General features: G+C 36.2%; 2 protein-coding genes across 5 annotated transcripts in view; both read right to left on the reverse strand.

Annotated features, from left to right (window-relative positions):
• Nucleotides 1-5,200, reverse strand: part of TBC1D8B (TBC1 domain family member 8B) — a 62,439-nt gene extending 57,239 nt beyond the window's left edge. The window contains exon 1 of the mRNA XM_081043380.1: nt 4,908-5,200. Within this exon, the coding sequence (XP_080899506.1) occupies nt 4,908-5,037 (130 nt within the window). The 5' untranslated portion in view covers nt 5,038-5,200. The remainder of the gene's footprint in view (nt 1-4,907) is intronic.
• A 5,607-nt stretch (nt 5,201-10,807) lies between these two features.
• RNF128 (ring finger protein 128) overlaps nt 10,808-16,141 on the reverse strand; it is a 122,089-nt gene continuing 116,755 nt past the window's right edge. For 2 of the 4 annotated variants that reach the window (XM_081041919.1, XM_081041917.1), the window contains exon 7: nt 10,808-12,333. In XM_081041919.1, the coding sequence (XP_080898045.1) occupies nt 12,200-12,333 (134 nt within the window). In that variant the 3' untranslated portion in view covers nt 10,808-12,199. The remainder of the gene's footprint in view (nt 12,334-16,141) is intronic. The other 2 variants (XM_081041920.1, XM_081041918.1) reach the window with 2 other exon arrangements.

Raw genomic sequence — 16,141 nt, forward strand, 5'->3', positions numbered from 1 at the left:
CCTATGTTATTAATCACTGCTTCTAGGAAATCTTTGTATCATTTAACAGGACATCTGACGAGAACTTACACCAGAGCTGGCCTTGGAAAATCGCTTTGGAGGTTTGAAATGGCCCTTATTCATGACTATTTAGAAGCCATCAAAACCAGGCTGATATTATTGACGACCATAGTAATTATATATTTGTTTGCTTACTTGTTTATTATCTGTCTGTTCCATCAGATTATAAACTGTGAGGGCAGGACTACTTCTGTTTTATTACCACTGTATACCCAACATCCAGCACCATAGCCAGCTACCTCCCCTACTTCTCTGCTTCCCTTCGCAGTAAAATCCCTAGAAAGAATTATGTATATTCACTCTGACCCCAAATATCTGCTTGGCTCGTACACTCTAGTCCTTCTGGTCTCTGCTCATACCATGTTTCCCCGAAAATAAGACCGGATCTTATATTAGGGCTTATTTTCCGGTTAGGTCTTATTTATGGGGAAACATGCTAGGTCACCTTAAAGAGACCTTCCCAGACCAAATTCATATAAAATGCCAGCCCCCTCCCCTCTCTACCATAATTATACCTTACTTTTTCCCTCTTGATATCACTCATTACCACCAGCCATACATATTATTTGCTCATTTAAATGAGCAAATATTTAAATGTTAGCCCCACGAGAACAGGGATTTTGTTTTGCTCACTGCTGTTATCTCCAGTACCTGAAACAGTGCTTGGTTTTAGACGGCACTTGTAATTATCTGTTAAATGAATATATCTTGTACCATCACATTTCCTTTTGTGCTTACATAGTGGCAGCAAAAAGGAGAAAACTGGGTAAATTTTCTAACGTAAAGGTAATATAAAATCCATGTCATAGCTGTACTTGTATATAACTGCATGGGAAACATTATAGTGCCCTTTATTTTATTAACTTTTGGCTTATCTTACATCCACAGTCCTTCCACAACTGTCCACCAGAATCATAGACTTTCACCAGTGGAATCATCGTTTCTTCTTCAAGTATTATGTTTCGAAAAATGTAACTAAGACAACTAAAGTTACATGTTCTCTTCAATAGCACTCATTAAGACAACAAGTGCTATTTATATCTACAGAAGCTCTATTTGAGAATTTCTAGGTTTGGGGCAATCATAGAACAAAAAGAAATGTTGCTGTGATATTTTATTCTAATTCTTGTGCATTGTTCTGATTATAAACCATAAATGCACAATCACTATCATACCAAAATTCTTGAATGACTAACTACCAGTGTTTTGCTTTGGTAGTGATATCATTGCATACTGGACATACTCAATATTACTACTCCAAATCAATTTCTATATACAACATAGGAAAAGAAATTACTAGAGCAAATGGTATAAATATAGATCCTCATTTGGTCTTCAGATACAGAAAATGGCACTTACAATCTTATTCCTTCTTTAATACATAAATTAATATCAAACATTTATATATTTGTTCACAGTTTTCAAAACTCATTTGACTCACATAACTATGCTGTGTGGTAGGGAAGATAAGTTTTGTTCCCATTTAATAGATGAGGAAACAAAGCCATTATAAAACAATTACAACTGAATAGAGGCATACAGATATTAAAGAATCAGGGAAGATAAAGGGTTAATGGGGTAAGTGGAGTCACTGGACTTGGTGATATATTTATGTATTTGTGGATGGTGGCTTATAGTTAACTTATTAAAAAAAAAACTCTCATAGGGTAACCCCTGGAGAGGGCAAATCACACTGTGTCCCCAACTAGCAGATCTTCCTAAATCCTGTATACTAGAGTGCTTAATAGAATGTAGCCCCATAATTCCACTCATGTAGTAGCTCTCATTTGCCAAGCAGAACAAATTGATTTGTACTTAATAAGCCAAATATGCATAAATTATTTTAATCATGTAAAATCTGGTCCTAAATTTAGATGCCACAGAAGAGTCATTACCCTTAATCAGGCCGGGGGAACAAGGAATGATGTAAGGTAACTACAAAAATGCAGAATGGTGAAATTACTTCTCTAAATGAAAGAAATTACTTTATCTGTAAAATAATCTTATGTATAACAATTTTTTCACAAGATATTCCCCCTGCTGTGAAGGACAATTAAGTAAAATAAAGTTAGGCAAATGGTAAGTAATCTACCAGATAGCCACTAGAAGTGTTTCAGAATTTAGAAATGGACCTGAGAATTCTAACTTACAAACGAGTCTCCTGCTATAACTATACTAGGGTTCTTTTGCCCATTTCCATTATTAGAAAAAAAAACAAAACAAAAAACAAACTACAAACTAGAGTCACCAACTCCACAGTGAAAGTCATTACATTGCTAGTGGTTATTGGTAATTATCACATGGCAAAGAAATGAAATCTTAAAGAAAGTACAACTATTAACACTTCTAGATGGTCATTATCTTTTCTTCATTAAACAAAATATACAAACGAATCTTTTAAAGGAATAGAACATAACATTAGATTTTAGAAAACAAAATGGGCAAAGGCAAGCTTATGCTGGTACACAAACTCCGTGAGAGATAATCCAAATGTGGATTTGTGGTAAAGAAGAGCAAAGCTCTTGGCTTCACAATTTTAAGTAAGAATATAGTAATTGAGTAGCCATGAAAATCAGCACACACTTTAGTTCTAGACCAAAACAAAAACAAACAAAAACACCCCCAAACTTTAAAAACATCTTTGCTCCTTTCTTATCCATTGTTTAATTTACATGAAATATAGTGGCAGTTCTCACATGGTAATTTGAAGCATCTTGATAATACCATAAGTAAAACAATCATGCAGAGATATAAACTGACCACAAAAATGGGCCTATGGATATTCTCAACATACACATGTGGTAGAAATCTTGGTTTATTTCTTCAGGCATATCTCATGGGAGTGGGTGGGATAGAGAGAAGAAACTGGTGGCAATTGGTCCATGCTTTAAGAAAGAATCTCAAACGAAAAACCACAGAAAACAAGGAGTGATTATTTAAAGGAAATGTGCAACAAGTAAAACAACAAAAAAAAAACCATTTAATACATCACAGTGATTTGATTCTCAAGAATCTGATTTGCCTATTATTTTTCAGGAACACTGTTGTACAAAGTGAAATACACTTCTTAATGTGGGCAAATGTGGGTAAATGTGGGCAAGAGCACCAGAAAAATTCTGATCAAATAAAATTATGGGGAACCAAAATATTATGCTGTAACATGGGGCTATAAAATCTGTTTTAAATATATCCTGCCCTGTTCTCAATGGACTCAAGAAGATAAATTAGATCACTGGGTAATTACGAACATTGATCCTCAAATTTTAATTTGGAAAATATATGCATCTATTAAATGGAAAATTCCTCTGCAAAATAGCACTTGCAAGTTTTAAAAATCAGAAAATAACAAAATGTCAATATTAACAAGACAATTTTTCACTGCAATATTTTCAAAAGGGCCTGTTTAGAAGCTGGATAAGATGAATAGGTCTTACAAGATTTAAAAAAAAAATGTCCTGTAGAACCTCAGAATTTTCTCCACCCTGGGGCGGCTTGAAAAAAAAGGAAGCACACGTTTATTACCACATCTTAACAACACACATTGCTTTGGCACTTATAGCTTTCATTTTGTCCTCTCAACTCTATGAGGTAGACATCATTTCACAGAAGCGGACAAGCAATGTAATCTCCTCTTCCATGAATCTTTATCCAATCCTTCAGTTATTTGGTTCTAATTATAATTTACCTGTCACTAGTTACTGATTATAATTATAATTTGCCTGTTGTACTGGTTACTTCCCCCTAACCCCACCTTCTCCCTCTTAGGCGATCATATGGGCACTTCATTGCAGGGAACTTATTCTTAATTGTCTTTGTACCTCAGCATGCCATGTGGCAGATAGTAGGCACTTACAGTTGAATAAGTAAAAAAAATTGTCAAATGTCATTCAACAAGTAATGAGAGTGGGACTAAAATGCAGGGTTTCCTATTCTTCGTCCCTCTTCCTGCTACATCACGCTGCCTAAATTAAGCCTGATCCAGCACTTCAAGGCCACAACACCAAACTAGAAATTGTCACAAAAAAGAGATCTGGTCTCCCCACTGTCCAAAAGTTTGAATGCCCTGCTTGAGACGAGTGGTCTCAAAATAAAATTATTTCATGGCTTCAAAACACTTGACCAAGGAACAGTTTTGATTTGTAAATCAAAGAATTGAAGGCAGGATGGATTAAGCTGGAAGAGTTAAACCTCCGTTTGTTTAATTGGTTTGCTTACAACCATGGCTTTGAAAGAAAGGGCAACGCCACTCAAAACAGAAATAAATTACGACAGTTACTCTGAGAGGGGATCCCAAGGAATGAAAACTTGGAGATAAAGTAAAAGATGCTAAATTGGAAGAGATCAGAAATTCTGGGACCTCTCCTTCGTCCTCCCCCACAACCTCCCTAATCTCTCACTTGAAGCCTATCCCTCAGGATGTAATTGCGGTAATTGCTCACCGTCGTCCCTGCCCACCACTTACACTCCTTAGGGTGGTGATTATCCATAGTGGGTCTTGTGAAAGAAGTTAAATCCACAGTTGCGAACTGGCCCCAGTCACCAGTCTAAATGCGAAAGGTCGAGGTCTAACACTCGTCATCAGTCCCCTCCCCCAAGGGAAGCGACAGGGTTAGTACTTTGCCTCAGAAAGAACATCTCCCTTTTCCTGTCCCAAGCAAAAACTGCTGGTCCAGTGAGACATTCTCAGGACTCGGGGAGGGCAACGCAAAAGTGGTGGCAGGAGAAGAACCCCTGTCCCTCCGCCCAGGGTTTAGGCTGGTTCGGGCGGCGGGTGGCGACGGCTGTTCGCACCACCTTTTAAGTACCAGCGACCCCAGCCCTGAGGGGTGGAGGTGGTCACAGCTTACCTGTGAGCCCCCCTCCGCCTTCCTCCCCGTAGCCCCGGCGCCGTTGCAGCACGAAGTAGTCGTTGGACCTTTCCATCAGCCACAGCTTCAGGGCATTTTTCAAGAGCACTTCCTCGGGCTTCAGCCACATCGCCAAGAACTTTGTGCCGCCTGCGAGCAGCGCCCCAGATGCCCTCCTCACCTCACCCTCCACCTATCTTTTCCCCTCTACTTCTCCTGCCACCAAATCTTCCTCAGGCGGCAGCGGCTCAGGTTCAGGTTTTCCACACTTCCCCCAACCCTCCCTTCTCTCCCACGTAGGCAGAGAGATTGCCAATTCCCTCCCACGGCGCTACCGCCCGACTGGAAAATAGTCCCGCTTCTTCACCTCCTGGGAATTGTAGTTTCCTACCAGCATTTCTGTGCTCAAGGCACTGGAGTGTGGGACTACACTTCCCACAATCCACTGGAGTGAGAACTGGGAGGGGTGCTTTCAAAGTGGGTCCCGCCACCAGTTAAGTGTATTTTGGCTATCTAAAGTTTAAAGAGGGATTTTATTTAAATAAGTGAGCCCCAGGTATAAAAGTTGCTTCTTCTCATTGTTTTACAGCCAAGGGTGTTAAACTGTAGAAAACAAAGTTTCTGGAATTTTGGAGTAGCAAATGGCCCGTTCGGGGAAGCAACAGTACCACCAACTAACATTTAATGAGCTTTTACTACTATGTACTAAAGTGATTTCGTGTACATTATCTAACGTGATCCTTACAGAAGTCTTGCGAAGTAGATCTCCCCAATTTTGCACGTAAATAAACGAAAGTGCAGACGGGTGAATTGACTTACCCAGGTTCACACAGTAAGTGGAGTCTGATACGATTTCTTGCCCAATTCAAAACCTTCCTTAGATTAAGCTCTTTCTGCTCTTACAGGAAGAATATAAAATCTGCAGAAGCCACACAGTTTTCTTCATGGTGTGAGCCCTTTCTTTCTCCCGCTACCCTCCCCCCCATCTGTTTACTTAATTACTGTACTCAGCCACAGAAAACGTCTGACTTTCCTTTTCAGGATCTAAACAATTTATGAGCAATTTTTTTTTTCTTTCTCAAGCTCTTTACGAAAAAAAATCCCTTTCAGTGCAGCCTTCACCTCTTTGTACCTTGCCAATGATACACAGCTGCTTACACCTTAAGGTGAATGAGGTCAGTGATTTGCATGACATTGCAGTGAGGAATTATTTGAGGGATGTTTTTATTTATTGCAATAATTAAACCCACCAAAATCAAAGATTGAACTAAAGTGAAGTTAGGTTTATAAGAAGGAAGGAATTGGGAGGCAATGTACAATAAACAAGGGGCTCTTGACAAGCTACGTTGAGAATGAAGTCTCAAGGCCATTTGGCTAAAAAGGGGGGTGATGGGACACACCCAAATGCCAAGTCATAGAGCCAAAGAACTCTCCCTTGGAGCAGTGTCTCTGGCTTACACCTCAAGATGTGGGACTAGGTCAAGGGAGGCAGATGTGCTAAAAGCAGAGAAGTTTCTTGGGTGAGAAATGGGTCAATTTGCAATTGTCACAAATAGTCCCAAGGCAGCTTTCTGGAGAGGATAAGAGGCAATCCTCCCAGGGCCCAAACTGCAATGCATCCCTGGGAAACACCTTCCCAATTTGGATGTGTATTAAGGAAGATAATTTCTTTTCCTGGTGAAAGATCAGTAAATGTAGCAAATGTAGAGAGATGTGAGATGCCCTTCTTTTTCACCTTTCCTTCCCTTTTTTAAAATCTCCTTCCCCATCAAACCACATTGTTTTCCAATATCCTACAGGTTAGAGTTGTGCAAGGGCTATTTAGAACTGGATGGTTCCTCTGCCTCTTTATGGCAACTCCATCCAGATATGCCCACATGTTTCCTGTTATAGAAGCAGACCCACTGTTGGCTCAGCAGGGGCATTTAGAGACCTCCCGCTTTAGTAAACATTTCACTGATTATGTAAAGAAACTTTTTATTAGTTTCAGGTGTACAAAACAATGTAACAGACATTTACACTCCTCACAAAGTGATAACCCTCTCCCCCAATCTACTACCCCTCTGACATCCTATATAGCTGTTACAATTCCATTGACTCTATTCCCTATGCTGTACTCCACATCCTGTGAAGAAAAATTTTTTGAAAGTAAATTGCTCCTGTGATATAAATTTTGGCTTGATCATAAACTGTATTTAAGCCTTTGCAAATAAAAGTGTTTTTCTGAAAACACCTTAAAAATAGATCATGTCACTATTCAATATTCAATTGTACATGCTAATATAAGTTGGTTTTAGGAAAGGAGTGGAATTACAAACTGCTTTGGATATCATTGCTGGTACTATATTGTGTGTGTGTGTGTGTGTGTGTGTGTGTGTGTGTGTGTGAAAGAGAGAGAGAGAGAGAGACTACATTTTTACATCCTTACTTTACAGATGAAAAACATGAGGTTCAGAGAAGTTCAGTAACTTGCTTAAGGTCACATAGCTAAATAAATAGCACAGCTGGGATTTGAACCTCGATTTGTCTGACTACAAACCATGACACTATACTACCTATGCGTATGATCTGTAAATACCTCAAATACAACATGTCCAAAGCCAGACTTATTTCCCCAATATTCCTTGTGCCCAGGGTTGTTCCTTCTACTAGGTTCTCATAGTTCAGAGCACCACTGTTTACCAAGATGTTCAAGCTAAGAAATTTGGAATAATCTTAAACTTCTTAGTCTTACCACCTCCACTGTCACATATGCGCACACTCTTCTAATTCTTTTTCAAAAGCCCATCCCATTCTCCTATTACCACTTCAGATTAGCCCCTCACTTTCTGGCTATACTATTATGCTAGCTTCCCAACTCATCTTTCTGTTTCCAATTTTGTTTTCTGATATATGTCAGTCACATACTTATTGATACAATATTGTACCATACAGAGATGAATAATACCTCATTTATCCAGAGGTCAGTCTTTCAGCTGACCCAGGCTTGTAAATTATAGCCTCAAACAACTATATAAAAAGATACTAGGAAACCCCAAATAGCAATTCCTAACACTGTGCCATGGAAAAGCTGAGGATGTCTCTCAAGATTTTACTGGCTTCTTATTTGAAATGAATTTCACAAGCTTACTTGATGCTGTACAGTCTAAAGCAGGTTTGGAAGCAGTAGGAATCAAAACGGGAAGAGCACTGTTAGAGAAGAACCTTTTAAGGCTTTGCTACTCAAAATGCAGACCATGGACCAGCAACGCCTGCATCACCCAGGAGCGTGGTATAAATTCAGAGTCTCAGACCCCATTCCACAGCTGCTGAATCAGAGTGTGCATTTTACCAAGGCCCCCAGGTAATATGTAGGCACATTAAAATTTTAAACACACTAATTTAAAGCAAATTAGGTATTTGAAAATCAAACTACAACAAATCGGAGGTGATTACTCACGTTTCCATTAAGAACTACACAGGCATGTTTTTAAAAATAAGCTGTTAATGAATTTTAGGTGACTGAATTGCTTTTCTAAGAAAAGTTTATACCAGGACAGGCCAATTAAAATTTTCTAAGGCAGTGGTTGAGAACTGAAATATCAGAGAAGAAATTGCCACTATCCATGCTAAATCCTATTTATTTATATATACTACTTTCTAACCATTAAAATCTAGGTATGTCCACAAGTGTCTCACATTCATGAGATTGTATGTTTCTGTACAAAAAAAAGTTCAGAACTAGTGGGTACGGTTTTTCAAACTTTTAACTGAATTAGCTATACGGTAGAGAACAATGAACATTTATCTCTGGAGGTCGAAGGACCCACCATAATCATGAATCTAAGTCTTATGTAAACCTAAATTTTGCATTAGTATGTTTTAAAATATTTTTAAAATCCACTCCAGAAGAAGAGGTAAGGTAAATAACTCAAAATTTATTATAGCCTACATTGATAAAATTTCTCCAGATGTTATAGAACTTAATTAAAATATTTCGTAAATGAACAAAAGCAAGATATGGGGGGACGGAGAATGAATGTTCCTAGCATTCCAATTGTATCCTTAAATGTATTTTTAGTGATTTACCTGGGAACCATGTATGAGGTCAGACAATTAAGTTTGAGAACTTGTTGCAACGATGTTGCTAACTTTCTTTTGCTATCAGAGGGATTATTCATTATGAATTTGTACCAACTGGACAAACAGTTAAGCAAGTTTACTATATGGAAGTGCAGACAAGGCTGTGTGAAAACAGACGACCTGAACTTTTTGCCAATAATTCATGGCTCTTGCATCACGACAATGCACCAGCTCACAGGGCACTGTCTGTGAGTGAATTTGTAGCCAGTAAACACATAAGTGTATTGGAACACTCTCCCTACTCACCTGATCTGGCCCCCAGTGACTTCTTTCTTTACCCGAAGATAAAGGAAATATTGAAAGGAAGACATTTTGATGACATTCAGGACATCAAGGGTAATACAGTGACAGCTCTGATGGCGACTCCAGAAAAAGAGTTGTAAAATTGCTTTGAAGGGTGGACTAGGCAGTGTTCTTGGCGCATAGCTTCCCAAAGGGAGTACTTCAAAAGTGACCATAGTGATATTCAGCAATGAGGCATGTAACACTTTTTTCTAGGATGAGTTCGTGAACTTAATTATCAGAACTCATATATTCCTATTTATGAGATTATACAACCTGACTTCTGCTAAACTTACAAATAAACCCTCAGAAAACTCTCCTTTCTTAAGTTAGACACTCCCGATACATACAAATATAGCTACTGCCACTTAAAGGAATCCACTTATATTTTTATTATACAAGAGTAATAAAGTCTGTTGGTCAAACTATCTTTTTTTATTGTCAAAGGATTAATAGCTAGAAGAAAATTCACAAGTTACACGGAATTCCTTTCCTTTGTATATACCCAAGAGAATAAAAAACATACACAAAGACTTGTTTGTAAATGTTAATAGCACCGTTATCCATCATGGCCCAAAAGTGAGAATGACCAAGTGTTCATTAACTGATGAATGGATAACCAAACGTGGAATATCCATACCATGGGATATACGTATTACTCAGCAAATGAAAAGGAGTGAAGCACTGATGCACACGTCAACATGGAGGGACCTTGAAAGTATTATGCTAAGTGGAAGAAACCAGTCACAAAAGACCACATATTGTATGATTCCATTTACATGAAATGTCCAGTATTGGCAAATCTATAGAGACAGAAAGCAGATTAGTGGTTGTCTGGGGCTGGGAATGGTAGCAGAAATTGACAGCAATTGGATCATGAGGGAACTTTTTGGGGTGATATAATGTTCCAAAACTGGATCATAGGGAAAGGTGCACAACTCTATGCATTTGCTCAACATCACAGAACTGTACATTTACAATGGCTGAATTTTTGGTATGTAAATTATACTTGAATACGGCTGTTAAAATTTAAAAAGATTATAAATTCCCTCCCAAAAGAACCCCATAAAACTTAAAATAATTAACTCTCTAAGACTATAGGCCTTGTATAGCAGCAGACACTTATACACCTGGCATATTGCCAAATAAGACATACGTGTACCCTGGTTTGAAAATCATGGTTCTGAGGCATTCCAAGTATCTGTTTATTCTTAACATATTTGATAAAAGAAGGAGATGTGCTTAACTCTTTAACAGCATCCCAACAATCACACCTCTAAAGAGCAGGCTGAAGGTAAATAAAACTTTAAAGTAATAAAATGGCCTTAAGTCTTAGGAGGGATAAAGATGGCCTGGCATCAAGGTCTTTTTTAACCTTATATTATCCGTGGTCAATCTTATTATTTACCTGACTGACACTTAAAAAATAATTCATGGTAGGTGCTTTTATATTACAATGGCAGCAGTTTCTATGTAATGAAATATATAAATGTATATCATACTAAAGTTTTAGTTTTTATTGATCAAATATATCAATTACCATTTATATGCAACCAATTTTTTACTCCCAAATCCAAGCATATGTTAAAAGTTAGTATATGATCACTAAACTTAACACCAGACACAAACTTTTATTGGAATATTTTATTTACATTTTATATTTAAATAGAATCAATACAAATCGGGATATATTTACAGCATTTCAAATCAGTGTACAAGAATGCAATGGTTTCATCCATTCTACATTTAGCAAACAAAAATACACGTCTATTGTGTCTTTACCTAAATTCTGCTGGAATTTGTACTGGAAACAAAACTCTTAAACCAAAGATAAGCCACACAGAATAAAAATAAAGTGCATTTTAAATAGTTCTATTTAACTTTGGTGGATGAAGCTTCAAACTTTATATTAAGGCACCTGGAATTCTCCCGTCCCCCAATTCTTTTTCAAACACCAAGAAAATGCATTCACGAAATTTATAGCTACATGGACAGAATTTTAGTTTACCTAATATAATTTTAGCACATTAAGGTAGAATGTAAACCCAATTTTCAAAGTCAACATTGTTTGGAAAACATTTTCTCTAGACTGATTTCTTCAGGCTAACTCATACACAAAGATCAATGACCAATTTTGTGTGACTTATTTTCAAATAGTATAATTTACATACTCTGCTTTTGAAAATCACATAAGTAAAGTTTGAGAAATAGTTATACAGCATTTTAGTAAGGAAACTTGTCAAATCTGTGTCACTAATATACCAATCAATTCAGTCCAGTCCATATTCTCTGATAAACTATGCTTGACACTTACATGAAGTATATTTAGCCTAATTTTAAAAACAAGAAATAGTTAAAATGAATATTTTCCTTTAATCTTGTTCTATCAACTTAATGTAGCTTAAATAGACATTTCATGAAGTACTAACCTAAGTTTGCATTGCTTCTTACAATACAATTCCAGATCAATATAAGCACCTGGAGAAAAACCCTGACACATACAGCCCAAGCTAAAGTAGTAGTATTTCTAATTAAGATACTATCATAAAATAAAGTGATTATAGCTACTTCACATTTTAAAAGCAACAGGTTTTTATAAGAAAATTTTTATAAATGAAAAACATGACTCCTTGAAGAGAGTTTTGAATGTTTAAAAATCTTGCTATCACTATTGAGAAGAAACTTGCCTATGAAAAAGATGAGTTTGTGGGAAAAAATTAATAGGTTAAATATTTTAAGCCATTTAACTATAGCATAATATTAGTCATCTCAGCACTTTCAGTATCATTCTTATTTTATTACATTTATCCAGTTCATTAATAGTAAACTAGGCCCTGATTGGCAGTTCTGTTATGACTAAAGGTTCAAGTTTTCTATTGACACAGATTTTATGATTTAATTTCTCGAACAGCAGTCACTTGATCGGGAGTTTCATCTTCTTCAAAGGTTGGGTTGTCAATATGAGGAACAACATCCACCGCCACGGAACTTGCTTCATGGTTTACCAGCTGTAGATTTTCATCTTTAGAAAGAAATAGCAATTTTAGGATGATATTATTACCTTTCTCTTCTTTCAAACAATATTCAACACTCAAGTCTAAGAAGCCTTTCTTGTCTAATTCCACCATACCCTGATTACTACATTCATTCCCTGTTCCTTTAATAATTATATGATTTATGCCATGTCTTACATAAAGCAAATACGGCATTATTATATTTACAATTAGTCTTTTTAAAATTCACATGTGTGCTAACATCTTGCTAGATTATAGCCTCCTTAAGAACAAAAGTTACACTTCCTGCTTCTTCTCTGTCCTAAACACAAGTTCTTAAACCTAGTTTCACATTTCAATCATATGAGCACTATAAAAAATTACCTATGCTTTTTTAAGTGCATAGATAGATAGGCAGACAGATCAAAAAAACAAAACCAGAAAGTTGTGGAGAGTGCCCCAAATGGAATACAAACCGTAATAAATGAACATAATTATATAACATAACCATTAAATGTATAACCATTTTTTTATTAGTTTCAGGTGCACAAGACAAAGTAATACTTAGACATTTATCATTTATATCCCTCACACTATGTGAGCCCCCCCATCCACTATCCCTCTGACATCGCACAGAGCCATTACATTTCCACTGTCTCCATTCCTAATGCTGTACTCCGCTTCTTGTAAGTATATACATACAGATATATACATATATATGTAAAATTATAGTTGGCATTCATTATTGTTCAGCTTCAGGTGTACAGTGCAGGGATCAGGTATCTACATCATCCCTGAGGTGGTCTCCCAAATGGGACACATGTCCATCGGATACCCTACAAAATCTTTACAACTGTATAACCATTTTGAAGAAAAGAATTGTATACCTGAAATTTATGTAACTTTACTAACAATTGTCACCCCAATAAACTTGAAAAAAATAATTAACTTAAGTAACTTTGGAAACAGTATTCTGACTACATCCTATAAGGCTAAAAACAAAAAGAACTGTACACTAGTTAGTGAAATTGTTTTTTACAGGGTTGCGAGTTAGCAATATTGAAATTATTTTATGTGTGTTCTAGGATTGAACAAATAAGTAACTGTATTGTAGATAATGAAAGCCAGGTTTCTCACTGTCAGTGAGAGGGAAATTACAAATATAGAAAAGGGAAGGCTAGAATAAACTCTGTGTTGTTGGATTGGAATCAGATGTCTCAGTATGTGCTCACTGTTTTTCAGATAGATAGATAGATAATATAGATGATACATAGATAGATAGATAGATTGATTGATTGAATTATGTACCATGCTTCCCCGAAAATAAGACCTAGCCGGACAATCAGCTCTAATGCATCTTTTGGAGAAAAAATTAATATAAGACCAGGTCTTATTTTATTATAAGACAGGGTGTCATGTCATGTCATGTCATATCATGTCATATCATGCCATATCATATCATATCATATCATATCATATCATATCACCGAGTCTTATATTAATTTTTGCTCCAAAAGACGCATTAGAGCTGATTGTTCGGCTAGGTCTTATTTTCAGGGAAACACGGTATGCAGGTGTGTGTATATTTGTGTGAGTATATACACATATTTCCTACCTTTGTTCATTAAAAGGACTAACAGCAATGACACCCCAATAGCAATGAGCATACCTAGTGCCTAGATCTTGGCTTTGAAATACATAAAAGGCCCCTTGAAAAAATGACTCATTCAAGGGCTAGGGCAAGAAGAGTATAAGATTAACCTAGATTCTAGCCTAGAGGTCAGCAAACTATAGCTTGCAAGCCAAATCCATAGCTAATAGTGGTTTTCATACTTTTAAAAGGCTGTAAGACAAACAAAAAACGCAAGAGGGACTTATGGCCTTGAAAGCCTAAAATGCTTACTATGTTGCCCTTTACAGAACAAGTTTGCTAATCCCTGGCCTAGAACATTTTGTGGTGCCAGAAAGTAAGGAAGTGCTCAAAAAAAAAAAAAAAAGAAAAAGAAAAAAGAAAAAAGAAAAAAGATGGAGTGTGTTAAAAGAAAACAGAAACCAACTTGAGGGAGTTCTCAATGACCAAGTCAAGGATAATTTAAGCAATGAATAAATCATGAGAATAACATTATAGAATAAAAAAACCTATGAATCTATACTATTATAAATAAATAATTGAATAAATAAATGAAAAAAGGATAGCTCTTCCTTAAAATAGAAACTTAATGTAGAAAGAAGGATGGAAATAAAAAAAAATCACCATTGGCACACACTTCCATAGTAATTATTGCAATCAAGGAGCATCAATGATTGCTAAAATTAGTGAGTAAAAGTATGATAAGAAACAGGATATTTGCATAGTCTTCAAGTGTCTCTCTATACGATAATTGATAATTCTAAAGGAAAAAAAATAGTAACTTTGAAAGGAGAATCTTGACAGATACCACCTTAACCAATTGAGCAAAGTTAAAACCATCAGTAATAAATGGACATCATGTGTCTCATTATATGATAAGAGGCAGAGAAGGGCATGACATAATTTCTGTGATATTCTTGCCCCATATAGAAAAGGACAAGGAATTTAACCATTGGGAAATGGCAGAGGAATTGAAATTGAGGGACATTGTACAAAATAACTGACTAGTAGTCTTCAAAAGTGTCAAGGTCATGAAAGACAAAGACTAAGGAATAGTCTTTAGTCTTTGAAACTAAGATTAGAAACTAAGAAGACATTACAATGAAATACAATGTGGACCTCTCAACAAATTGGTTACAGAAGGAACATACCCATAATAAAGGCCATGTATAACAAATGCTAATATCTTACTCAATGATGAAAAGCTGCAAGCTTTCCCCCTAAAATCAGGAATAAGACAAGGGTACTCACTCTCACCACTTCTATTCAACATAGTACTGGAAGTCATAGCCAAAACGATTAGTCAAGAAAAAGAAGTAAGAGCCCTTAAAATCAGAAAGGAAGAAGTAAAACTGTCATATCCAGATGATATGACCTTATATAGAGAAAATGCTAAAGACTCCACCACAAGACTATTGCAGGATACAAAATCAACATGCAAAAATCAGTCGCATTTCTATATACTAACAATGAAATATCTAAAGCAAAATAAAGAAAATTCCATTTACAATAGCATCAAAAACAATAAAATACTATGAATAAATATAACCAAGAAGGTGAAAAACCTGTATAATGAAAACTGTAAGACATTGATGATACTGAAGAAAACACAAATAAACGGAAAAATCCCCTGTTCATGTATCAGATTAATTAATATTGTTAAAATGTCCACACTACCCAAAGCCATTATAGATTCAATGTAATCCCTATCAAAATTCCAATGGCATTTTTCACAGAAATAGAAAAAAAACTATCCTAAAATTTATATGGAATGATAAAAGACCCCAGATAGGCAAAGCAATCCTGAGAAAGAAGTGCAAAGTGGGAGGCATCACATTTCCTGATTTCAAACTATACTACAAAGCTACAGTAATCAAAACAGCACTGGCATAGAAACAAACACATAGATCAATAAAACAGAACTGAGAGCCCAGACATAAACCCATGGACATGCAGTCAACTAATATTTGACAAGGGAACCAAGTACTCAATGCGAAAAAGATAGTATTTTTAATAAATAGTATTGGGTAAACCGGATATTCACATGCAGTAGAATGAAATTGGACCCCTACCTAACACCATTCACAAAAATGAACTCAAAATGGATTAAGGATTTAAACACAAGAACTGAAACCATAAAACTCCTAAATGAAAACATAGTGAAAAAGTTCCTTGACATTGGTCTTACCAACAATGTTTTTGGTAAG

This window comes from Rhinolophus hipposideros, assembly GCF_964194185.1.
Source record: "Rhinolophus hipposideros genome assembly, chromosome: X".
Taxonomy (NCBI): domain Eukaryota; kingdom Metazoa; phylum Chordata; class Mammalia; order Chiroptera; family Rhinolophidae; genus Rhinolophus; species Rhinolophus hipposideros.